General features: G+C 38.7%; 1 protein-coding gene across 4 annotated transcripts in view; it reads left to right on the top strand.

Annotated features, from left to right (window-relative positions):
• Positions 1–27797, top strand: part of PAX3 (paired box 3) — a 99633-nt gene that overhangs the window by 64915 nt on the left and 6921 nt on the right. For all 4 annotated transcript variants that reach the window (XM_010355443.2, XM_010355446.2, XM_010355444.2 and 1 more), the window contains exons 5-7: positions 2075–2280; positions 13067–13232; positions 14147–14361. In XM_010355443.2, coding sequence (XP_010353745.1) covers positions 2075–2280; positions 13067–13232; positions 14147–14361 — 587 coding nt within the window. The remainder of the gene's footprint in view (positions 1–2074; positions 2281–13066; positions 13233–14146; positions 14362–27797) is intronic.

Raw genomic sequence — 27797 nt, forward strand, 5'->3', positions numbered from 1 at the left:
GTAAAATATCCTAAGATTTATGTTAAATGAAACAATTTTATATTAAATTAGATACTTGAAAAGTCAAAAATAATATCTAACACACATTAGATGCATTATATATAATACTTCTCTTTTGTTTTATGCACATGTATTTGCTTTGAGGTGTATTTTAAAAAAATTATCACATACACTATTAATTTACTCTATTGCCTCTTAGTTTCATAATGTTTAGATGTAAATAAAGTATGGAAGTATTAAAATGTTAGAAAACTGAAAATCATATTTATGGGTTCATTTTGGATATGTACCATTTGGGGCAGTTTAAAATTTCTACTGAAATATAATGAAATTTTAGATTTCTGTAGGGCAGAGTTAAGTTGGAATTTAAGATAAAAGAGAATTAGAAGTATAGGACTTACACATTTTCACATTGCTTCTAGCACCACCTTCATTTCCCCAGGTCCTATCAGCCTGAGGGTGCAAATGAGTTAGCGTAACATTGACATTAACAATCTACAATTTTCTGGATTACTGTCGCATTTGCTGACAGTAACCTCGGCCCCTTCTTTACAGGATCCCTTAGTTATTTGGGAGAATTTTCAGAGCACATTTGGATGTGTTCAAGAGCCAGACTGCTCTGGTTCCCCCTCTAGGCTCAGGGTCTGTGGCCTGATAACCCTTTGACAGACCTTTGCCCACTACACCAGTATCTGGGATCTTGAGAGAGGGCTGCTGTCCCTGCCCAGAGCCCTGGTCTGATGCATTCTCCCTCACACTGCAGAACCCTCTATAGCTGGTGTTACTCTATTACTGTAAGGGTTCACTTTGCTATGGGATCCCTAATGCATTCTTAGCAGAAACAGGGAAAATGCCTGCTCCACCCCTGCTCTCATCAAATTCTGGCCTGAAAAATGGAACCACTCATGCCCAGGCTTTGCTAGTTGCAGCCACAGATTCAGACCCAGTTCTTACAGGAGTACTAACTGTAATGTATCATTAACGTAATTTCTATCTAATTTCCCAGCTCCTGCTTCTCTTGCCCATGTACCAGGCCACTCAATTTTGAAGTTCCCTTCCACATATAAGTACAGGCAAATACACACAAGCTTTGTGTGTGTTAGGCCACCACAGAGAGGCTTCAGGGGCATTTTTGTCTTATGTAGTTGCTCAGGGCCACACACTCAGAATGGCCCTGGGATTGGGTTAATGATTTGTTGTTGCCCTTCTTGAAACTCGTTATTTTTTTTTTTTACAAAAGGGACCGTACATTTTTTTTTTTGCATTGGGTTTCTTAAATAAAGCAACTGTCCTGGACAGATGCCCACCTATTCAGCAGAGTCCCAGACTCTAAACTTTAGTTTAGGGACAGTTCACAAGACAATGCTTGCCTGCTTCTTCTCGAGTCAGTTCTAGAGATTTACATTTTAACAGTATGTGTATTTTCTTTAAAGCATTTCCCCATATCTGGTAGTAAGATACTAGATTTAAATATAAATTTTTTTGTAAGAGCAGTGGAGTCTATAAACATATAGGAATCTGGGAATAGTTTACTGTTACTGGCTTCTTAGGTACTAAGTCAAGTTTGGAATATTTTTAAAAATCACATTGAACAGATTTCCTGGTGTAAAGGGTAGTGAAAATTTATCAGAAACAAAACTCAATGTGATTCATTCATTAGACACGAAGGAAGCACCCATTAAGTAGTAAGCATAGGGCCATACAAATGGAATAAGGCCTGTCCCTATTTTTCTAAGAGCTCATAATTGGCCTAGAATGACAGATGCAATGAGCAATTATTTCTACCTAGGGGGCAGAAAGATAGAGTAGGGGAAGAGATTAAATATTATTTAATGATGCAGGACTGCAGTGGCGGGGGGTGCTTGGTGTCCATGGAAGACATTGGGAATGCACCGTAGACCAGGATTTAGATTATTATGGGTTGGTTAGACTTATTTTTTGATCCACATTTATTTTACTTTTGGTATAGGGACCACTGTAATGGGGCCTTGCAGTTGGAGAGAGAACTTGGATTCAATCTCAGTTTTATTTTTTTGATTCACATTTTATGATTTTTTTTCTTCTGTGCTTTTAGCCTCAGCACCCCAATCAGATGAAGGCTCTGATATTGACTCTGAACCAGATTTACCACTAAAGAGGAAACAGCGCAGAAGCCGAACCACCTTCACAGCAGAACAGCTGGAGGAACTGGAGCGTGCTTTTGAGAGAACTCATTACCCTGACATTTATACTAGGGAGGAACTGGCTCAGAGGGCAAAGCTCACCGAGGCCCGAGTACAGGTACTGTTGCCCAAACCTCTGTGTCCTACTTCAGTCCAGACAGGAAACAAACAAGCATCTTCTCATCTAAAACGTATGTCAACCCCTGCCAAAAATATATTAGGAATGGCCCTTTACTAGGGATGCATATTGTTAAGACTTTGATGATTATTACTGAAGGAATACAACTATATCATTTATGACACACAGAAGTCCACCACTTCACGTGACTTACTCAACATTTCAGGAATCCTTATTGTGCACCAACACTATATGGACTTTGGGGGTGATACACAAGCAAGAGCAAATAAATTTTGGGTGGTTACTCTGTCCCAGGCACTATTTTAAGTGCTGCACATGAATTAACCCATTGAATCATTATTAAAATCCTAGGCGGGTACTATGATTGCTACTCTCCATTTACAAATAAGGAAACTGAGACTTGGACTATATAAGTAACTATCCAAGGTGGCATAGCTGCAAAGTGAGTCTAGAGATAATTGGATCCTATATGCTTCATCTCTGTGACCTTTCAATTGTGAAAATGTGCAAAGGTGCATAACGTGAAATTCCTTCCTTTAAGGATTTTATAATTAAGAAGCATTTCAAGTAATTATGTTACTTAAAGAACATGTTGAATTATCTTTTGAACTCTTAGAGGTGCTCTGAACCTTCTGGAAAGGCTACTTAGATGTAATATATTTCTATCGAGTATAGAATAATGTTTTCATCATTAATGAGGAACTTTCCCCTGGAGTTAGTAAAACAGAGTTTGAAAGATGGCAGATATCTTAGGGTATCCTGGAACTCCTCACCACCCTAGAAGTTAAGTTACCTTGTCTGCAAATATTGTGTGTTGTTTCCAGATTCTTAACTTGCAGGCTGGGGACTCAGCAGTGAACTAGTCAGTTGACATGGTCCCTAGATTGATCAACACGTTCATAGATGCAGCTAATTAACTCTCCTATTACAGAATGTTACAGAAATAGCCTCTTCCAGGCTGCAGAGCTCAGTCAGAGAGACTGTTTTCTTCAAACTTCCATATAATCATCATAGTGCTAGGAAAGTTGAGGAATGCTAAGATCAATTAAGTCTCTCAAGGAGCTGCAATCTAAGAAAGGCAAAAAAGTAAACATACAAATAATTTAAAAATAACACAGATGTGATAAGTACAGAAAGAGAAAAAGTGTAATGGGTTGAGGTTTTTTTGTTTGTTTGTTTGTTTTTTCAGATAGAGTCTCGCTCAGTCACACAGGCTGGAGTGCAGTGGTGCAACCTCAGCTCACTGCAACCTCTGCCTTCCGAGTTCAAGCGATTCTCCTGCCTCAGCCTCCTGAGTAGCTGGAATTATAGGTGCATGCCACCAGGCCCGGCTAATTTTTGTATTTTTAGTAGAGATGGAGTTTCACCATGTTGGTCAGGCTGGTCTCGAACTCCTGACCTCGTGATCCGGCCGCCTTGCCCTCCCAAAGTGCTGGGATTACAGGCATGAGCCACCATGCCCTGCTTTTTTTTTTTTTTTAAATTATACTTTAAGTTCTGGGATACTTATGCAGAACAGGCAGGTTTGTTACATAGGTATAACACATGCCGTGGTTGCTGCACCCATCAACCCGTCGTCTACATTAGATATTTCTCCTAATGCTATCCCTCCCCTAACCTCCCACCCCCAACAGGCCCTGGTGTGTGATGTTCCCCTCCCTGTGTCCATGTATTCTCATTGTTCAACTCCCACTTATGAGAACATGCAGTGTTTGGTTTTCTGTTCCTGTGTTAGTTTATTGAGAATGATGGGTTTTCCAGCTTCATAAATGTCCCTGCAAAGGACATGAACTCAAGGGATGAGATCCTGAAGGAATGAAGAGAGGTATATGAAGACGGCAGATTTAATTTTTTTTTTTTTTTTTTTTTTTTTTTTTTTTTTTTTTTTTTTTTGAGACAGAGTCTCATTCTGTAACCCAGGTTGGAGTACAGTGGTACGATCACAGCTCACTGCAGCCTCCACCTCCTGAGCTCAGGTGATCCTCCCACCTCAGCCTCCCAGATAGTTGGGACTACAGGTGCATGCCACTATGCCTGGATAATTTTTTGTAGAGATGGGATTTTGCCACGTTGCCCAGGCTGTTCTTGAACTCCCAGGTTCAAGCGATCCACTTGCCCTGGCTTCCCAAAGGGGTGGGATTATAGTCATGAGCCATTGTGCTGGGCCCAGAGGGCAGACTTAAGATGAACTTTCCAGGCTAGATAGATATTCATTGGCCCAGTTGCATAAGGAGAGTATATTAGTAATAGGGAATTATATGAGCGGAGGCACAGAGAGGTAGAAGTGGTGGGTTACATGTAAGATGACCTTTCATTTTCACTCTAGTCATATTGGGAGAATAGTTAGTTTGATTAGAATGTAAGGAGTGGTAGGGTGGTGGAAGAAATGGGGTTTGGTAGCTAGGTTGAAGACATCCTGGGGAGGTCTTGGGTTTCAGGCTAGTGAGCTCACATTTGATGTGACAGAGAGTGGGGGCTATGGCATGAGATAGGTAGCGGCAGTGGGAATAGCAAGGAAGAGATGGTGGTGAAGGTATTCAGAGGTAAAATGGGCAACTGATTGTGTAATTTAGAAGTGGGGAGGAAGGTGAGTGAAAGGAAGAGTTGTAGATACACCAAGGTTCACAGGGCTGATGTTTTAAAGTTAGGAAACGTATTATCATTGGGAAACAGAGTGTTTCTCTCCACTGCACAGTGCAGAAATAACCTTTATTAACTAAATTATAACATTTTAATAGAAAAATATTTTAATACAGTACTGATATAGTAATATGTAATATACTACTATATAAATATTATATTAACATACCATTAATATTACTATATCAATATAATGATATTAATATGCATATTAACATAACATGATTTGTGGTTAATGGAGGTCATTTCTGTGCGGTGGGAAGAATAACTCTGTATCTCAATCAAATGGGCAGACAAATTAAATCATATTATAATAGTATAATAGTATAGATAACAATGTTGTAAATAATATGTTTCAAATCTACTTTGCTTTTATTATAGTTCTGTGATTACCTGCAAATGTCAGGTGAGGTCCAATCATGCCTCTTTTAAGTGGCCACTATATTTCAGGATTTGGTACCTGTCCTCTGTAACTGGCCAAGCCCACCTACTAGATCTGTTTTTTTTTTTTTTTTTTTTTTTTTTGAGACAGAGTCTCACTTTTTTGCCCAGCCTGGAGTACAGTGGCTTAATCACGGCTCACTGTGTAGCCTCGATCTTCCAAGCTCAAGTGATTCTTCCGCCTCAGCTTCCAGAGTAGCTGGGTCTACAGGTGTGTGCCACCATGTCTGGCTAATTATTTTTCTATTTTTTTTTTGTAGAAATGGGGTCTTGCTATGTTGCTCAGGTTGCTCTTGAGCTCCTGGACTCAAGTGATCCTCCCTTCTCGACTTCCCAAAGTGTTGAGATTACAGGTGTGAGCCACTGGCACTAGATCTATTTTTAAGATAGGCCTAGTATCAGCTCTGAACTCAATGTGAGTAAAAACAACAACAACAACAACAACAACAACAACAACAACAAACCATTTATTGTAAAGAGATCAGACCATGAGTGTGATGGAAAACTGAGGAGTGTTCGGCGTTGCTCTCTTTCATTCCTGCCTTTGTCAAAACTAAGGATGGAGACAGAATATATTTCAAACCCATGTAGCTTGTACAGCACCCAGCATTCTCATCTGGCTCAATGAATGTCAAAGGATAATAATAATGACCCATTAACTTTCAGAGGACATGGGATCAAACCAATAAAGAGTAGTTCATACTTTTCCATATAGTGACCTCCTCTTCGAAGCAGGGCCTTCATTAACGTAACAGCTGTCTTAATGTGGCTTTAACCCGGTGACTCTTGACATTCCTTATGGCTTCTTTAGTTCCCTTGAGACACATCATGGCTTGCACCACGGCTGTGATCTATAGCCTAACAAATTCCCTAGAACACCCAGCATATGAGTCTTTTACTTAACCCAGCAGGAAAAAGAAGGGCATAGTTAATCACTGATTAAAATGCCAGAAGAAAATCCTTTAGTTTTTAGAGGATCTGGGAAAGCAGTAGCCAAGTCAACTCAGTTTGAGTGATAGCCAGAAAGTGGGAGTTAGTTTAATTTGGGGCACCTGGGAAAACCAAACACGAAACCCCCCCAAACCCCAAACCATGTCTACATTTCATTTTTTTCCCCCTGAGGAAAAATATTTCTACACTCTTCTAAATAGAGATGGGACTAAAACTATAATAACTTTAGCTTTTGTCAGTGTTTTATATAAATTCAGTTAGGCTGTAGCTGTGTTGAGTTTATCATAACCAAATCTGAGTACACAATGTAAGAATTGTTGTATACTAATGACTATTTGCCTAGTAATAATAACACTACAAGGTGGGGTTTTTTTTTTAAAGATGTTTTGCCTAATTCATCTGTAATTAGGGTAGCTGTTATTAATATTCTGCAAATAATGACAAACATCAAAGTTTTGTGGGGAGGAATTACTTGCAAATATAATTAATTTTTTTTTGAGACAGGGTCTCACTCTGTTGCCTGAGCTGGAGCGCACTGGAGTACAGTGGTGCCATCTCTGCTCACTGCAACCTCTGCCTCCTGGGCTCAGATGATCCTCCCGCCTCAGCCTTCTGGGTAGCTGGGACTACAGGCTTGTGTCACCATACCCGGCTAATTTTTGTATTGTAGAGATGAAGTTTCACCATGTTGCCCAGGCTGATCTCAAACTCCTGGAATCAAGCAATCCTCCTATTTCAGCCTCCCAAAGTGCTGAGATTACAGGTGTGAGCCACTGTACCTGGCCCAAATATTTGTGATGTGCAAAAGTTTTAGTAAATATTCCATCTAAGAATCCCATGAAGTAGGCAAGTAACAGCCTCTTTTACCACCAAGACAATGGAAGACAGAAAAAAAGTTACTGGGGAAATAGAATTTAACTAGGAGTCAGATGATACGGGTTTGGTTCCCAGTTGACAAATGTGTTTTGTTGAGCAAGTTACTTAATCCTGCTGGAATCATTTTGGACTTCAGGTTTTTTATTTTTTTAAATTTTAAAATATATGGGGTTACTTGGATCCATGATCTTAGCTTGGGTTCATGCCCCACCAGGATAATCATGGATGGACTTCAGGAGATCTGGGAGATTTGAGATTTGTACACAAAATTTTGCTCCTTTGCTTGTATATGTGTATACACAACTGTTAACCAGAGAAAGGGGCCTCTGGCTTTCATTATATGCTCAAATACCTTTCCCCCATGCCCAATTAAAAGCTAGTGGAACGCATGATTTCTCAGGACCCTTGTAGCATCAGTAATTTAGGATTCCCAAAAAATAACAATGGTGATTCCCAAGGGTCCTGAGAAATCATGCATTTTGGGAATGACCCAAATGCATGATTTCTCAGGACCCTTGGGAATGAGAAAGGGAATGAGAATATGACAGAATCCTTATAGTATCAGCAATTTGGAATTCCCAAAAAAGCACCATGGTGATTTAAAACAGTCTAACTGATCTGTATAGTTCAGAAGTTCAGATAGGTATAGAATATCCTAAGCTTCATAATGAAGCAAACATGTTCATCCCGAAGCTCTCTGCAGGAGTTTGCTTTTGGGATGTATCAAGATGCAGTTGAGTGTGCTTTTGTCCATGGTCTTTCCACATGCATGGGAGCATGGCGTTCCTCCTGTTCAATCTGGCCCATCCTGTTTCCAACCTGCTCTCCAAATGGTGGCCAAAGTTGGATAGCAGCAGTGATAGGAAGGCTGGGAGAACCTGGTATAGAAAGAGAAAGGAGGTGAGAGTGAAGGAGAAGGTCCAGGGAAATGAGCAGCTTGCCATGAATTTCTCTACTTGGAAAGTACTGTACTTGGCACTTCGGCATTCAACATCCTGAGTCTAGTATTTAACCAAACGTTTTACAATCTTGTTGCAAATTCTTCTTTCTAAGGATTAACTATTATGTTCTCTCACCATTTTTCAAATTGCATTTGAAATAATCCATCTTGAATAATATAGGCTGAGTTGCCTTGAGAACGCCACCAAAAATGTGAACCAGTAATTTACTGATGGGCAAAATTAGGCTGACACCATGGGACAATTAGCACCAATCCATGAAACTTGGAAGCAAATTTGACCTAAGCCTCCATTCAAGTTGAACCGGCTTTCAATTATTTGAGGTGTTCCCTGGGCACTTTCCTGTTTACTCATAGACACAGAAGGCTTTGGCTGGACACCACAGAGTGAAGGAAGTAAAACAGAGCTTTAATTCTTGGTTTTCTCAGGTAGAAGTGTCAGTGTGAGACTTTTTACTTAATAGCTAACATTTATTGAACATTTAATATCTCCTTGGTATTCTTTTGAATGCTAAGATTGTACTGTATTTTTAATTGTCACAACAATCTTGTGAAGTAGTTTTTGTATTCCTCATTTAGCACATGGAAAACAGAGACCCCCAGATATTAAGCAAATTGTTCATGGTCACAGAAGTATTAATATAAGTGAGGAGTTGAGATTCAACTTTTGCCTGGTCTGCATTGCACACATGTGAATAAGACGTATTGTTGTATCTTTACTGTAGAAAGTACTAGTTTCCCCATCCTCACCCGTCCCCACAACTTGTAACATTGAGAGTCTGAACAAATTGGTTTGCTTACTCATGAAGAAAAAAAGTTATGAAAATTTCTTTTCTAATTACTATCTTTTTTTCCTAGTTATGATGTTATGAGGCTCTTTCAACCAATTTAAACTTTGTTTCAAAAAATCAGTGGACATTATACTACCAGAGAAATGCATCTAAAGATCATTTTTCAAAGACATGAAATATGGCTTTATGGAAGGGCTCAGTAGAGAGACATCCAAGCTGGGAAGTACAGGAGGCAGATAAAAATGAACCAGGCTGCAGTTTATCAAATGAAATAACAACTTGCTTTGAGGGAGATTTTTGGTGTAATATTATACATGCAATGACAGGCAATTAACTGTGCCTAATAGTATAGTAGGTTACTGACCAATTTGTGCCTCCTGCCTCCACTTCCTTAACATGCTAAGTGTGATGTGGAAGGCCAGGTAATCTTGTATGGGGATAGTAAAATTACATTGAATTGTAGATCATAGAATTTCATTTAAACGTGTATAGTCAACTTTGTAAAGCTTGTTTTTTCCACCCTACTGGCAAAGACATTGGGTGGAAAATTTCTGTTCTCTCCTAGAACATCAGTCATAGGCCAGTTTGCCTCTGTTGCTACTTCTGTTCTTTTCAAAACAAGGGGAAATTTCTAGAAAGTATAACCACTGAGTTATAAATATGTATATTATAGATGAACTTATTCAGTGTTATACACTCACACATGCCATTCCGTAGATTATTCATTGATTGTCTGTTAGGAATTAGTGATTCAATATTGAAAGAGCTATCTAAGACTTAGGAGTATTAAGAAAATTTCAGTTAAATGTGGACTGATAACAGCCTCCTAGGATCACTACACTTTGTTTGTTCAGGTATTGAAAGTGAAGGTCATTGCTAGGGTACTCTTTTTAGTCTACTAAACATAGAAGATTTGTCTTTTTTGAGTTTCAAAACATAAAGAAGGCAAAGACCAGTTCTTAATTTGCAACTTTAGTGTATTTTTCCTTTAATGCTTCTTTTGACAAATTCAGCTGGTTCTAGAAAATGCAGAAGGCTGGCAATGGTAAGATGATAAAACATTGGGTTAAATGGCCAGAGACAGGTAGGCCAGTCCTCACTAAGCCCTGGTTCTCTCAGAAATAGCCCTCTGGATTTATTTCACCTAAATTTAAACAACATTTGGATTCCTTCCTTTGGGAATCTCTTGAACCTCTTGTTGAAGATTTGTTTTTCCGTAAAAATTTGCTTCACAACAATTTCTCTTCATTTTTTATTGTGGATATAATAGATATTGCAGTATAAATATAAGGACTTTTTAATCCAACTCCTGGTGGGTTTACTCAATGTCCTTGTTACCTATTTATATCATTTTAGAAAATACGAAAACAAACCCCAAAACCCTTATACTCCTACTCTGTTTGGATTCTGTCTTTTGAAGGTATTTGTAAAAACTCATGATGCTTCTTCTTTATTATTTGAGCAAAGACATTTTTGTTTTTAAAAATTGGGTTATGGTGGAGTTAGAATGAACCTTGAGTCAATAGTAAGTTGAGATTGATGGAGAGATAAGGCTTCACCACCCCTGGGTTTGCTTATCTAAAGGTTATAGAAGGCAGGTGGCACAGAGAGATTGGCAACAAATCTGACAACAACCGAAGCATACCTTTCTGAGTTCTTCATAAAGGGTTTCACTGGTGGAATTGAGCATAGCAAATCTTCATGAGTGAAGTTACATCAAAACTTTTGGAAGTCCACTTCTCCTCCCAGCAATATAAAGCTGGAGATGCACTGTACATTGCTGGGCTAGACAGTTGCAGAGGACTACCTCATCTGAGCCAGGAGTACCTCCTTAATCTTGAAGTATTATAATATAAACTGCAACTACAGTGTGTGGTATAGTACAGTGTACTCAGGCATGACCATGACCCTAATTTCCCAACCTCAGCCTCCCCAAGCGAATACAGTTTGTTCCCAGAATTTTCTTGAAAATGATTTTCTTACCCTGATGCCTTTGGGAGTCATGGTAATAGGCGTTCAGACTTGCAGTGAGCACAGTTGATGCAGACCTGAAATTAAGTGCTGCTCATGGTTCTATTACCCCAGGTGGCAATTTATTAAGTTAAGTAAAACTCTAATTCAATTATGTATCAACATGGGAAAATATTAACTTATCTCATTTTCCTGTTGGAAACTTAAGGAGTATTACATGTTGATGTTTGGAGGAAGTTCAAACAGCTTTCCTTACCAGTATCTTGCAACAATGGCAAGAGAAGACAAAACTCTTTTCAGACAAATGCTTGGGTGAGTACCAAAAGTTTGAGCAAATCTCTCGGGCAAAGGATTTACTAAATTGAGCTTTCCTGCTCCAGAAAAATCTTTTCCTCCCCTCTTAAATGATCTGACTTTAAACATTACAATGAAGTTGCAAAATTGTTAACATTGCTCTGTAAGGAAATCAATTCTCATCTTCTCTTAGACAAGCTGACCTGGAACAAGCTGCATCTGCCTGCCCTGTACGACAGGAAGGGGACGTCACTTCCATCTCGGGCGATCACTCATCGAAATTATAATCAAACTTTAAAATAAGCTGAAACTTTTTGCTTCCAACTTTAGAGTTTTCCTAATTCTCTGTGCCTCCAAATATGGAGTTTCTACCTCTAGTGAGCAATTATTTTGGTCTCCTTGACTGCTCTGGGAATCCCATGAGGACAAGGCGGCAAACTGCCAGAGTGCAGAGATCCTACTTTATTCCCTTTACATCCTTCCATCCCCAAGCACAGTGCTTTCCTCCATATTCAGTTTCAATGGGTGGCTCACACCTGTAATCCCCACACTTTGGGAGGCTGAGGTGGGTGGATCACCTGAGGTCAGGAGTTCAAGACCAACATGGTGAAACGCTGTCTCTACTAAATATACAAAAATTAGCTGCGCATGGTGGTGGGCACCTGTAATCACAGCTACTCAGGAGGCTGAGGCAAGAAAATCCCTTGAACCGGGGAGGTGGAGGTTGGGGTGAGCTAAGATCATGCCATTGCACTCCAGCCTGGGTGACAGAGCAAGAGACTGTTTCAAAAAAAAAAAAAAAAAAAAAAAAAAAAAAAAAAAGTTTCAATGAACTTTTGATGTAGGAATTAGAACATCTTTAGTTGGTAGAAATTCTCTCTCATTTTGAGGGAAACATCATGTGTGGTCCATAGAAAAATCATCCCAAGTTCTACATTTAAACTCTGCACATGTAAGAGTTGGGCAGGAGCACGGGACCCATTAAAGGCCTTATATCACAATTTCTCAACATTTTACATATTCAGTTACATTTCTTGCTGTCATGATTGCCCTTTCTCTCCACTGACTCATACAAAATACTTGAGCTTTGAATTCTTTGAGGGCATTTTATTATATTGTATCTGGCTTTTCTGAATGTACCTGGTTAGCATAGTGCTTGACACAGCATATTCTAGGAGCTTAAAGCTGTTGTTGAAAGAAATAAGACACAAATGAATTATTTTAGATTAAAAAAAAAGGCTTTCATTTTTTGAAACACTTACCTCTTTGGCATTTATTTCCACCAAGATCAGAGCAATGTCTCATATTTTGGAAGAGATGAAAAAATGGCTCCACCTCTCCTCTGTTCAGTTTATATGACCATCCAGAAACTATACCCATAGTGACCAGAGAAATACAGAGACAGACTAATAAGAATATAAAATACAAGGCTTGGTTTAATAGGCAAGGCCAAATGGAGGACATGTGCCACGCAGGGTCACAGAGGCTCAGGTATCCTCCCCAGAAGGTTCTCCACATGCAGGTGGGTGCGTGTTGAGGGAAGGGAGGGGAGTTCCTGTTGTTCCTACTCCTGCTCAGTGATTCCTGCCCATAGTCCTCACAAGGTTCATGGGGGCTGCTGTTGCAAGACCATGGAGGGTCCCTGAAGCCCCTCTACTGACCTTTGACGCTAAAATCTTCTTTCAGTCCTGACAATTCGCCCACACAACACAGAAGGCGGAGAACTCTTGCATCTATTTCCCTGTCAGTCAGGGGCCTTTAATCTGTTTTAGCATGAAAAATTCATTAAGAATGTACTATTATTTCATCAGTGAAATCCTTAACTTTTAAATTAAATCCATAGGTCTGGTTTAGCAACCGCCGCGCAAGATGGAGGAAGCAAGCTGGGGCCAATCAACTGATGGCTTTCAACCATCTCATTCCGGGGGGGTTCCCTCCCACTGCCATGCCGACCCTGCCAACGTACCAGCTGTCGGAGACCTCTTACCAGCCCACATCTATTCCACAAGGTATCGAGGAAGAGTCAAGGAGATTAAAAAGTAACTTCCAGGCGATTTCTCTGGTGGATATTTCATACAAGTGAATCCTTCTGCAGTGCTGACACCCATGTTGTTTGTAATTATAATACATCGGGTTGTCCTGGACGTACCTGTCACATTTCAGAAACATAGTTTGTTCTATGATGTATCTGAATATCTCTAGATAAACTGTGCTGTAATAGAATTCCAATGCAGCATTTTAAAACAAAACAACTTTCCTAAATAACCATGGGATTTGCTTTTCTTTTGTTAAAATTTCACCTTTACATTTCACTCCAGTTTGCAACTAACTGGAATTCAATGATGCTTACTAACTGTAGGAATAATAGAGGGAAGGTAAGCTTTGACAAATTCATTATTTGTTAGTACACGGAGGTGAATGGGATAAAGTTAAATTTTAAGACCCAATTATTTTGGATTATGAAATAGCATTCCAGGCATTTGAAACTATATTATTACACAAATATTTAGGTGCTTTAAACGTATATTTGATAAGAAATTTGAGACTTGCAGTCCTTACATTTCTTACATTTGATAAGAAATTTGAGACTTGCAGTCGTTACATTGGTTAATTCTCATATTGATGAATAACATTCACTACCAAAATATGCTTGTTAGCATTGCTAATATGATTTCTGCATTTGTATTCTGGGTGAGCCAGCCATGAGAGTATATATGTTACTTACAAATATGTGCAGAGATGGGTGTGACTGTATCTGTTATGGGCGATTCTACACCTGCACGTTAAGAAATGCAGTTTGAAGTGAACATTTGATTTGGTCAATAGATGCTCCTGATGGCCTGGTGGCTGATGAACTTTTGCACGGAACTTTCTCTGCTGGCCTAAAAGAAAACATGATGGTTGACAGTCTTTTTCATTTCAGCCGTGTCAGATTCCAGCAGCACCGTTCACAGACCTCAACCGCTTCCTCCAAGCACTGTACACCAAAGCACGATTCCTTCCAACCCAGACAGCAGCTCTGCCTACTGCCTCCCGAGCACCAGGCATGGATTTTCCAGCTATACAGACAGCTTTGTGCCTCCGTCCGGGCCCTCCAACCCCATGAACCCCACCATTGGCAATGGCCTCTCACCTCAGGTCAGTCCCGTGTTTCTAGACAGACGATTTGCTGTATACCAGAACCAAATACTCAGTTCCCTGAGGCAGTGGTGTAATGAATTGCCAAATTTAAACCATAATGTATTCTTTATACAAGCCACATGATTTCAGTTTTCTAGTTTCCTTTCTCTCCACCCTTCTTACTGGCTTCATCAAAAGTTGTAGCTTAGACTTAAAATTCAAGTGATTTTTGATATAATCTTGGAGACTTTGTGTTCGTATTTAGTTGTGAAGGTGTTTGCCATGTTTTGTCTTCTCCATCCTAGTTCTGGGCTTTGGTTAAGAAACTTGCAAACAGTGGCAGGTTTTTTTGTTTTGTTTTTTGTTTTAAATTGTATTTGGTCAGCTGATGAAGTTTCGATCAAAAGCACCTTGTAAGAAAACACTAAAGCTTTGACAAAACAATCAGAGAGGAAGCAAACAAGTCCTATGGAGAGAGACCCAGCTGATGACTACGAACTCTGGAATAAATGAGTTATAAATGCACAAATTAGGGGAATTACTGCTCTTTGGGACTATATAAATATTTGAATGTTGTAATTGTTTTTCTAATTTGCATTGGACTATGAGCTTTTGTTGGGAGATCATATTAATAAATTGCCTTGATAATTGCATGTGAGAGGGTTGGTTAAATTTCCTACATGTGGCATCTGTCCGAGGTTGACATTATTAGCAGTTGTTTAAATACAGATCCCTTGATTTTATTAGAGAGTGCTTGGCCCAGGTGGCGAGGATAGCTGCCCACTAAATTTGGAGAAATGTCACAAGGGGTTGCAATCTATAATTGCCATCGAGAAGCTCTTCAGAGAGTTTGAACAGCTTTATCTGTTTTCAACCCCCTTTTTCCTCTTGGTGGTTAGAAAAACAGAGAGAAGCTCAGAATGACACAAATGAAAAGTGAAAGACAATTATACTCAATTACACACTAATCACTGACTATCACTGCTGCCTAAGCACCAAGAGGGCATTCTAATAGGCAGAAAATGAGATTTTAATAGCACAAAGGGTGGCCAAAATAATGACTCATATATATTTGCCTTCTTCGTTTTCTTCAACTTGTGGTGTGTGTCTTGGGAGTGGAGTTCCTGGGCTCTGCACCACGGTGATAACTGTGAGCAGCTGAAAAGTTCAAAGCCGGAGGAGTTGAAAAGGATGGATAGCAAAGGCAATGAAATAAACATTTTCCGCCTCAAGGCAAAAGTTCATAAATCCTTTTTTGTAACAGTAAATGTAATTAAGTTTCATAGATTCCTATAGCACATCCTGGGATTAAAAAAAAAATTATGAAGTGGCTTTAAACCTCAACTGAAAAATAACAACATGAAAACAATGAAAGTGCTTCCTACAGGACTTTAATACATGTTATTTCCAAGTGCTGGCATTTGTGAATGTGATTTCTGCATAAGAATAATGGACTTATATTCATAAAGTCATCCTTAAAATACCCAGATTTATAGCTTATAAGCTTCTTCCACAACTTAGAAGTAACATCGAATGTACTTATCTCTGTGACTTTTTTAACATTTGTAGTTTTGGGGGCCATAGAAGAGCTTGTTATGAACATGATTTGGTTGAAACTTTTAATAAAAGTAAACTCCCGCCCTAGCTGCTTCTGAAAAGTGAGATCCCAGATTCCATTGGCATTTCTTAGTACCTTATTTTATTCAATAGCAATAAAACTAACAAGAACCTGTATTCTATAAGTGAAACTGGTAGTTTCTTGTATAAGTGTATTACCTTGTATGTTATGATGTGTATTCTTTTGTATTATACAAGTATCACATAAGTAGAATTGCTAGAATGTGATCTCCTATTAATCCTTGACTTCAAGAAGCCTGGCTATGATTCTGGAGTTGATGTTAGAGCGAAATCATTCTAATACTAAGCAATGGAAAATTTCATAGGCATTTTTTCCTGTATTTCTTTACTGTATCTTACATATTATGTTAATTCCTGATTACATTGCAATATGCAGGGTATTTTGCATTTCTGCCATACATTTCTACCTCAAACCACCACTAGGAATTTATGTTCTCTTGGTTTTTGTGGCAACCCCACTGAGTTAGAAAAGAGACAAATAATATGAAGTTCCTCCTTATTTCCTCAGGCAAAGTTAAAGAACAAAGGACAACGAGTAAATCAGTATCTTGCCGAACATATTTATGTAACAATGGAGTAGGAAAATTGGATTTGAACTTAGATTTCTATAGACTTTGGGCTGTATCACTTCTCTGTAATGACTCTATTTAAACAAGAGGTGCTTGTCTGGCTTTCTTAAAAATATTTTAAAGAAAAAGGTGGAGCAAAGAGCTCATGTCTAGCACCCTGGTTTGCTTGTTAACTAAAGAAGAGACTAGAGAAAGGCTGGTGACCTCTAATAAGTCACTGCTTATTATAGAGTACTTATTAATATATTGGATCATATAACACGGACAATGTCATGCTAACTGATAATAACTAATAGCATTATGATTACCATTTCTCCTCTTCCTTGCTACTTACTCTCCTACTTCCTCTACCTCTGTCTGGTTATCTAATGTGCAGAAAAACCAGCTGAGGCCCAAAATGATTGTCACCTTCTGCCAGCCAAAGGACTGATAGGGAGGGAATTGAGACTAGAATCTAGGATTCCTGGTTCCGGGTCTAGGATCTTGTCTATTATAGCCCATAGTTGAATGAAGAGAAAACAGGTTTCATGAAAAAACAAATGCAGGGGGTTTTAGTCATATTATAAAATAATTTAGTAGAGATTAGTTTTTAAACTTTTCTGTTCAGGTTTATTTATGTTCTTTTTGCTAAGTTTAATTTCCATTAGTCTTTTATCTTATCCCCAGAATAAAAGCACTGGATGTTCATTGTAGAGAAATAAAAAAAACTGCTTAAATTGCTTAAAAAGTGTCTGTAAAGCAGAAAAAAGAATCCTCCAGGGCAACTACCATGAATATCTTTGCATATTGCCTTCTAGCCTTTTTAGGTTCTTATGCCTCCTTTAGAAACATAATTGAGAAAGTAGAAAGTAGTGTATACAACTTTGTATCTTGCCTTTTCTCTGTATTTACATGTCATCATAGGCCTTTTGCCACCTGTCAGTTTACATGGAATTGGATGTAGTTTTTTGAGTCACTGTGGTCAGCTCACTGTGTATCTCTCTGGTGGGGAGCTATTTGATATGTTAAAAATATTTCTACATTTTATTCAACTTTTCCCCTAGAACCATTGAAATTGATGTATTGTTTGCCATCCACAGTTAGAAATTGTGAGCTAGAATTCGTGTGAACCATTGTAGAATGGGCTTTCTAGTTTCTCATCAAGGGGTTAATAGACACTATAAGGATAGCCAAAGCATTTCTCTCTCTCTGTCTCTCTCTCTCTCTCTGTGTGTGTGTGTGTGTGTGTGTGTGTGTGTGTATGTATACAATAGTTGGTTTTTGTTTTGTGTCTCTAATGTATCTGTTCTCCCGAGCAAAGGCTGGGAAGTAGAGCCATTTGCCAAATGGCACATCATAGATGCCCTTAGTGCGTTCCTCAGAGAAGGTCTCAGCTTCATAAGGGGCTGGCGTGAAACAGTGTCTCAGGGAGGTCACACCTGTCCAGATGGTCAGAGCTTGACAGTGGACTGATCTGTATTTGTGACAGCCTAAATTTCAGAATACCAATAGCAACCTTTAGAAACTCTGATGTTATTCCTCCTCAAGTTGCTGAAAGGGTCTGCTGCATTACTTAATCATTGGCAAGGTTTTCTTGTTCTGAGGGAATCAGCAACAATATCTGGGGAATATTTTCATTTTACTTATTGGAAAACTGAGGCCAAGGCAACACAATCACCTAATTGATGGAGTGAGCTAGTGGCAGGGTTAAGAGCCAATTCTATGTCTTGTCCAGTTCTTACTAGTTCTTCTATGAACACAAATTACACATTTTAGTGGCTGGTCACCACCAGAGGAAGCATAATGTCCTAAGAAATTTCCCAAGGGCTGCCCCACGGATATTCAACTGAATTTTCTTGCAGTCAGGGTGGAATGGCTTCACAAATGGTGGGCTTGGTTTTTCATTCCATTGAAGGCTGGATGTGTCAGGAAACTTGAGGCGAGATTCTCAGTGATGCGTGCGAGGGTGGAGACAGGCTAATGACCTCAAAATTTTCTGTCATCTCTGGATTGCTGTTTGAACTGCATAACCTGTTTGGAGATGGGGCTCATAATGAATGACAGAATACCCTCTGGGAAGGAAAGCGTTTAACTCACTGCAACACAGGCTTTCTTCTGTAGTACCATCCTTCTGAAAGTTTCTGTTCTGTTGATGTGAGGACAATATAGTACAGGGGGTAAAACAGACCATTTATTTCCCCTGCATCCCCAGAGAGTACATTACCAGCACCTTCCTACACATGTGGGAAGAAAAAGGAATGCTGCCTTGGAATACAGAGTGCTGAGGAAGTACTACCATATGCTCAAGATGTGAGGCTAATTAACATTTGGCCCATGTTCTTCTAATTAACTTTTCTTTGCAAGAAATACTACACTCACTGCTCCCCCACCCCCAAGACACACATAGCCAAACCCCCAAAACAAGACCAATTAAATTAACAAACTTTTATCATTTCATGCCTCACCCCCACCCAACTTCTACAAACTCCACAGTTCTTCGGTAACAGTTTCTAAAGATTTCCTGAGTGAAATACAGTATCAGTGGGTTACACGGTTTCTAGGAAGTTTTTCTATTGTTTTGTAGTACACAAAATGGGCCAACTTGGCTGCATTTAGGGTTCATCAACCATTGCAAATGATTCTTCAAATGTTTTGGGTTTGGTAAAACCTAAAACACATTTTTGCCAAGCACTTTTCCTCCTTAATTTTTCAAACTGTGTATTTTAGGGAAAATTTGATCCATATGGTTTTGATTCATTTACTCTTATATCACTGACATTTTTTTTCCCCTATGAAGCCATTTGATATCCAAGAAGCTTTCTGAGCCTTTCCTACATTCATTTTAAGCATTTTCATCCCTAAAAAGAGGAAGTTCTGTTTGCAACCTCAGAGCCTATAAATTTTGAGTTCCTCTCAATTCAGCAATACTTACAAATACATTTGGTATAAATCTGGATTATTATGAACATATTTTATGTTTAGAGCAGATGGGCAGATTTTAGTTTCTGGTTTATGAGTGAAACCAATGACAAAATAAGAAAATAGGCTTAAATTACAAAAAACTTTTGTTTTAGAGAACCTTTAACTATTATTAATAAATCCCCATGGTAAGAACTATGCTGTGAGGCCTCGTTTCAAATTTTGTTCAGGTCTTGGGTAAGATGTAATTGAATAACCAGTACACCTGTCCTATTTCATGGATAATCTACTGAGGAAAGAAAAAATTCTCATAAAGATTTGTGTACTGGGCTTGAAAATGCCTGAATGTTTGCCCACCACTCAGCACCACTCAGGAACAAAGAGGAGGTCTGCAGATCTCATCTGCAGTTTATCCACCATTCATATAGTAAGTCCAGCTGAATCATCACAGACTTGTGGTGATGAGATACCATCTCTGAAATAGACCCAGAAAGAGCAGATAGCTCTTTACACTAATAAGACTGTGGTTAATGGCATAAAATGCCAGGATCAACTTTTTGTTCTTATTCACATTTTACAAAAGCAAACCTTTAACTCTACCACCCATCCAGTTGCTTTTAAAGAATAATATTAAAATTGAGATTATTAGTGTGTAATGTATGTAAATTGCATATTTGGTGTCAGCTACGCATATTAGGAAGCTTCTTCGTTTCATGCATATATGTATTAGACTATCATGGTTCCATTTCAAATTAGATTTCAATTGCTCAGCACAGTTCCTTTTGACAAACATTTGTTAATCCTGAAACTTATTAGGAAGAAGCATTTAAGTGTTAATATGTGTACTCAAAACTCAAGACTGTTTTTGATTTCACTTGTCATTTTTGGGACCACAGTGCTAACAATTATCTCAAATTCTTTAGCGGCCAAGGCAAAATGATGGTTGTTTGCTCATCCAAGGGGTAAGGACCTGTTATGTGGATTGGATATAGTCATTAAAAATTGTTGCAGTGGGTACTTCTCTGTTTTCATTTGTTGCTGTGAAAATCTTTCCCACCGTGGCTTGGTAATTCCTTGCCTTTTTCTTTTGCTGTTGGTATAGGGCAAAGCAATAAGGTTCACCCTGGCGGTACAGCCAGCTTCTGTTTCAAGATAGATAAGTTTTTGGGACATTTTTGGGTGCACATCCAGAAGCTACTTGATGCTAGTCTTGTTGACAAGCCATTCATTTTGTCCATTTCACACACTGGTTGCAAATTCTGTGCCCTCGACCTGCCTTTATCGTTGTGAAGAATCAGACAAGCAGATAGCCTGCCACCATCCTATTTCTCAATGGAGGGGCTTTCTTCCCTTTACACTTTCCAGGAATTCATCTGTAGAAGAAAAAGGAGTGATTTTGATTAAAGAAATTTGTTGGGTGTAAGAAATTTGTAGGTGTCAAACAAAGTTGGGGGCAGAGAGATTTTTTTTTTACAGAAGTGGCAGCCTCTCAAAGGCTTGAGCCTCTTTCTGTTTCTTTTCTAAAGCAGTTTGTGAGCTGATTGCCAGGACTTCAGAAGCCTCCATGTTTATGAAGGCTCAAGAATGTTTATGATCATAAACGAGCCCATTTCAGCTACACCAGAATAACCACTGGCCATTTGGAGGTTTCCATTCTGCCATATCAGGTTTTCGAGATGTTCTGCTCCTGGATTAAAACATGGCTGTTAATCCATTTGTTGAATCAATGCAGCCTGTAATTGACCTGGTACTTTTGGTTTTTCTCTAAGGCTGTGGCTGCTACACTTAAAGAGTGTGAGGAGAGCCCTGGTTTATGTCAGCTCCAGTCGTAGCCTCTTGAGTTAGTTAAATTTGGCGAATTGTGAGAGAGAGAACGACTTGGCCCACATCTCCTTTTTAAAGAAAGGGAGAATGTAGCAACCAGTGACTGAATCTTACCTCATATCACTGAAATGAGCCACAAGAAAACCTTCCTTGCTGAATTAATTATTTTTGTGTCTGCCGAACTGATTTAAATATAAATTCTGTCAGCTATGTTCTCCTGTACATTGGGCAAATCAAATGCAACAACCTTGTGTTTTCGTTTTTAGTCCCATTTGAATTCCTCTAGCTATTGAGTAGAAAAAAAATGAGCATTATTGCTTTGTCTATAAGAAAGCAACTAGGATAAAAAGTTTCTCTTTGTAGTCGGCAATACACAGCCGTGCTAGATACTATGTGGGGCCAATGGCCTGAATCAACCTTTTATATGTGGTTGGAATGCAATGTAAAGCTTTTAATTTATTATTGCATTTGCAAAATGGCAATATCTTCAGAAATCTGAATACTTGCATATTTATTCAATTAGGGGATGAATGTGTGCTTTGTATTACAGGCATAGAAGACTTGATTCAGTCATTAGTTGTATACTATTTGTGTGTGTGTGTGTGTGTGTGTGTGTGTTTTTCCAAAGAATCTGTCTCTGTAAAACAGTCTGGGTTTCATCAGAGGTATATATTTTTCAATGTATAGTATAATATTTAAAAATTGCTCTTGACATTTAGCTCCAATTCAGTAAACTAGAGTTTCTGAGATTAGCAATTGCATTGCCCCTGATGATCAATGGAACAGATGGCAAACTGGGAGACATTTGAGGAGAGTGCATTTTGCAGAATCATGGGGTACTGTGTCTACATTGAAGGGAATATTTCTTAGCTGTGAGATGACTGTTCGGGTAACCTTTAGCACTGAACTAATGAAAGAAGCAAGCATTACTTAAAGAAGTAACTCTTCTTTTTTTTTCTCATGAAAATATTGATGTCTCATTTTGGGCAGCTTGTATTAAAAAAAAAAAAAAAAAAAAAAAAAAAAAAAAAAAAAACTAGTTAAACTCTTGAATCTGTCCTGAGATTTCAAAATACCTGCTGTAGAGATGATCCTCTATTTGTGTCGCTCTATGCTTCTAGCTCAATGTCAACCGTTCCATGACTCTTCCAGGCAAAATTTCTTTTTTAGCCTCTATTGATGCCACATTATTATATTTATACCTTGTTAAAACACATACCAGACTCTATTCTATTATAGTGTATCCATACCCCCACTGCCTTTGATTATAAGCTTCTAGAGGAATGATACTATTTGAATACTCTGAAACCAAACCGAGTCTCATGATAAAGACTTGTTCCCCAAAGCAGGCTCTGTAGAACAGTGGTGTGATAGAAAAGCATTCTGAAGGTAAAATTTGGTAAAAGTCAAAAATTACATCCCTTTACCTTTCAGTGTATGAGTGCACATTAACCTACTAAAGGCCCTGACAAGTCTCGCAGTATGAAGACATGTTTAACTTTGTTTAATTCAGTGTATTCTAATCTGATTATGGAGCCCTTTTGTTGAATACCAAACTATCAAGTTTTGAGGAACATCTCCTGGGATGTACTGAATGATGGAAAATACAGGTGGAGACCCAACTCTTGATTCATTTGTTTCTAAAATGGCTTCTTGATTTTTTCCACAGGTGAATGTTTTCCTCTAATTAATGTCTGATGGTGTCTTCTACCTTAAAACAGTGTCAGCCCTTTGTGTAAGAACTTAGAGTAGGGGGAGACTAATTTTAAAGAAGAGACTATAAACTACCTAATAATATTTAGGATGAGGCAGATAAGGGGGTAAAGGAAAAGAAAGAATTCCTATCTAGTGAATTGATTGCAGTGTAGGTATAACTCATTAATTTAAAGACAGCCCCAATAGAGTTCAAACTTATCAGTCACTTACTAGCTGCACATTTTCACATAAACTGTTTAAACTGTCTCAGCTTCTGCTGTACCTTCTTGTTCAACTTAGACGATACTAAAAATAATTGTCTTGTAGACTTAGGCTGAGGAACATTAAGTGCTTTTTGATAAAGTACTAATGCTGTTGCAACAGGGCTTCATTATTGTTGACTTAAAAACACCATGTATGGCCAAGTGTGGTGGCTCACACCTGTAATCTCAGGACTTTGGCAGGCTAAGGTGGGATCGCTTGTGTCTAGGAGTTTGAGACCAGCCTAGGCAACATAGTGAGACCTCGTCTCTACAAAAGATACAAAAATTAGCTTGGAATGGTGGCCTGCACCTGTGGTCCCAACTACTCAGGAGGCTAAGGTGAGAGGACAGCTTAAGCCCGGGAGGGTGAGACTGCAGTGAGCCACGATTGCACCATTGCACTCAGCCTGGGTGACAGAGTCAGAAGAAAAAATTATGTGAATCTCTGACAGAAGATATCCTTTTGCTTGTCCATGAAAAGTAAAGCAAACATGGAAACTGAGTGACATCAAAGGAAAGGCGGTATGTTGGTAAACTGGGGTATTTTCAAGTATTCCACTTAGACATTTCAAAGATCTAAGGATTCATGTTGATGTCCACTCAGAATGCAGTAACCCTAAGGTGGCTGGATAAGATAGTCTCCAGAAATATAATGTACTAATATCAATTTATTTGAGAAATTCAGATTACAATAACATGAGAACCCACTATAATGAAAACTAAAGTCAACCATCCTTCATTCCATGGGGCTAGGAGCAGGAAGGGGAGAGGGTCGTCCTGTTGTTTTTCTTTTTGTATTCTAGTTTTGACTTATTGAAATATAATATTGACATGAATGTATTTTTGAAAATATACAGTCCATCTTCTATAACAATAGATAATGGGTAAATTAGAAGCATGATACTTGCCTCAAAGGCAGGGGAATCTGATATGCAGTGATGCTTCTCTCTCACCAGCCAAGGATAAGGGTAGCTAAAACATCATGTACCATCAAAAGCTTTTGGAACGGCCGGGCGCGGTAGCTCACGCTTGTAATGCCAGCACTTTGGGAGGCAGGTGGATCACGAGGTCAGGAGATCGAGACCATCCTGGCTAACACGGTGAAACCCCGTCTCTACTGAAAATACAAAAAATTAGCCGGGCGTGGTGGCAGGCGCCTGTAGTCCCAGCTACTTGGGAGGCTGAGGCAGGAGAATGGTGTGAACCCGGGAGGCGGAGTTTGCAGTGACCCGAGATGGTGCCACTGCCTTCCAGCCTGGGCGACAGAAAGAGACTCCATCTCAAAAAAAAAAAAAAGGTTTTGGAACATAAGGGGCAATCTAAGTGATTTTGCGAGCATTTTTTAAAATCACTAGATTACAAAGATTTTATTTTGCTAGGATCTGCAGGAACAGAATTAGTTTCTGTAGATGGAAGTAGGTTCTGTATGTTGCCAGTCTACACCAAACTGCATGTGCAGTAGGAGACATAACCACTGCCCAGATTATGACCATAAGTACAAATCGTAAGGTAGAAAAGAGAGCACAGCATCATTATTGGTTCAGCATCCCTGGAGTTAGGTATGGGAGAGAATTAAGGTAAATACAATTTTAGCTTAATGGTGTAGTAGTTTCTAGCTTTTGGAAGACTGTGTTCTCAGATGTTGTCTCACATTTGTAGAGTTGGTACAAATTCCATTAATTTGATTAAATTTAATATTTTTTTGAGATAGAGTGTCACTCTGTCACCCAGGCTGGAGTACAGTGGTGCAAACACAGCTCATTGCAGCCTTGACTTCCTGGGCTCAGGTGATTCTCTTACCTTAGCCCCCCAGTAGCTGGGACTACAGGTGCATGCCACCACACCCAGCTAATTTTTTTTTTTTTTTTTTTTTTTTGGTAGAGACAGAGTTTTGCTGTATTGACTACATTGGTCTTGAACTCCCGGGCTCAAGCAATCCTCTGGCCTCAGCCTCCCAAAGTGCTGAGATTACAGGCATGAGCCACCACATCTGGCCAAATTCCATGAATTTTAAATGAATGCTTATTCTGCCTTACCACAGAGCCTATGAAACAGACCAGAAAGTGTTTTCTAAAGAGTATGCTCATTCTTAGACTTTTGCAAGCCTGTTCTCCACTTCCCCATGATTAACAGAAATATGTTTCCTGACATCTACTCATCAGTATCACAGGTAAATCAGTATCACCAGGTATTTTCAGTTAGTTCTTTTCTTTATCTTAAGGATGTACCTTCCTTCACATGAAGAGAAGGGTAGGGAAGTTTCTTTTCTGTAGTCTTCAGACATTTCATAGATGGAATATTATGCTATTGACTTTGGGCAGCCACAGAAATATTTGCTTACATCATACATAGTTTGGAAGAAAGAAGACATTTCTTTGTTGAGCTGGACAACCATTTTCTTCTTTTAGCAGATCAGAATGTCTGCCCTACATGTTGTTAGAGTGGTAGGTGGAGGGAAAACTTTTAGGGAAATGGGAATATAGCATATATAGACCAACATTCCTCTGCTTGGGAGAGGCAGAGTTAAAGCTCTTTTTGCTAAAAGGCAGTGTTTCTAGTTTATTATAAGTGATCTGTGAGTCTCAAATGGGACTGTGAAGTTAAAGGTCAGCAAGATTTGCATTTATGAATGGTTATTATGGTGAATCAGCTCTGCATTTCCTTACATGGAAGTTTGGTTTACAGGCAATTAGAGAGAAAATTTTGAATGCCATATCACTGAAGTATTGTGAGATGCCCAAACATAGAGCTTTTCTCTTTCTATATTTAGAATCCCAAGTCTCAAAGGGTCAATTAATATTTAGCAAAAGTATCCTAGAGTAGTCATGAAATGAAACCAAGATACACGTTTGATTTTTCCACAGTCATGTTCTCAGACTGGATTTTGAAACGGTGATAGGTTTGAGCACACACGCTTTAGAGGGCTACTGTGGTTGTGAGAAATTTCCTGAAATGAGAAGAGTTAACAGCAGGTAATGTCATTCCTCCCAGAAAGAGTTTGAGGCTCTCTGTGTTAAGTGATGAATGAGGGTATCTGACCCACATCTGTTTTACATTAGAATGGAACATTGCCCTGACATCCTCAGGAGCATTTGTCAAGATTCCCTGGACAGAGCTTCTGTAAATTACATGTTGCAAATGTGTCAGGGTCAGATAAGAGGATATCATTAACTCTCCCAAGTTTACTCAGGGCTCCGTCAGTCCCTCTTAATATGCTAAGGGCCAACAATTTTCCTTGAGCCGTTTTGTTATATTTTTCATTCATAGAAGAAAAAAGTATTTGCTATACTCCCCCGATATTGCACATGTTCTTTTCCCATAAATCATATTAATTGTAGACATGGTCACAAAGCATATTAAATGCAGGCATGCGTAAATGAATTAAAACATATGAGAATTTTATTATGCCCATGGTGGGTCTAACATAGTCAAATACCAGTGGTATTAACTGGCATGCTTTTTCATTTAGGTGGAATGAACTTTTTCTTACTGGGCTTTATTGATAATAGATGGACATGATATGGTTATTCATCACTGGCTAGAAGTAAACTAGAAGTTATATATATATACACTTTAGAGGGAAGACTAGAAGGCTGAAAAACCCTTTATATCATACAAAATCATAATTCACAATGTTTTTTTATAAAACAACTAAATGTGCATATAAAATGTTAAATTAGAAGAACATCTGCCTAGTTAAGAACAAGTATCTATGGTTATGCAACTCATTTCTGTGCTAATTCTCTGTCTAGATTTATATTTTAGTCATCAGTCCCTAAAGAATATTGCTATTAAATTTAACGCTTAGCTCTATTGAGCAATAGGTATTCAAAATAATTGATAAAAAATAAGCTATTTCTGTGATTGGTCACAGGGCTGGAGATGAAACATACATAATCCCTTAGAGTTTAACTGAGACAATACTTACTGTACTCTTTACAATGAAAACTTGGAAATGTATGCTGCATATGAAGCACACTTGCCTGGCACTCATACTTTTTCATCATGCACTAAGCACAGCTACTTGTAAAACGTAGGCTAAGGATTAAAATAAAACAGATAAAGACATACTTAGCTGGGCATTTTACATGCACAGGTTTTCTATCTGGTTAGGTAAAGGTCAGTCTTGGCCTTTCCCTAACTCTCAGGATGGGTGAGAAGGTCACCACACAAACCTTAAGAGAAACTTCTGCCTTCAGGCAACTTCCCTCTTGCAGCTTTCAAACAGACAGGACCCCAAATCTAATTATTTACATGCTAATCAACTGCAGGATAATTCCTAAGGCATTTGAATCTGAGGACAACATTTTAGGAAGGTCTCTGCTCTTTAAATTTAGGTTTTTAACCTCAAAGATACAGTTACTGAAATGCAACCATTAGATGACTCCAGTAACACCCATATTGGTAAAAAAAAAAAAAAAAAAAAAAAAAAAAATTTGGATAAATATTTGAACATTTTTGTTTGGTTCTGAAAATAAATTATATCTAAATAAAAAATATAGTCAGTAGATTTTTGGAGGAAAGGATGGAAGGCTGAAAAAACTCTATGTCATACAAAGCTGTAATT

Source organism: Rhinopithecus roxellana, chromosome 14 (assembly GCF_007565055.1).
Source record: "Rhinopithecus roxellana isolate Shanxi Qingling chromosome 14, ASM756505v1, whole genome shotgun sequence".
Classification (NCBI taxonomy): Eukaryota; Metazoa; Chordata; class Mammalia; order Primates; family Cercopithecidae; genus Rhinopithecus; species Rhinopithecus roxellana.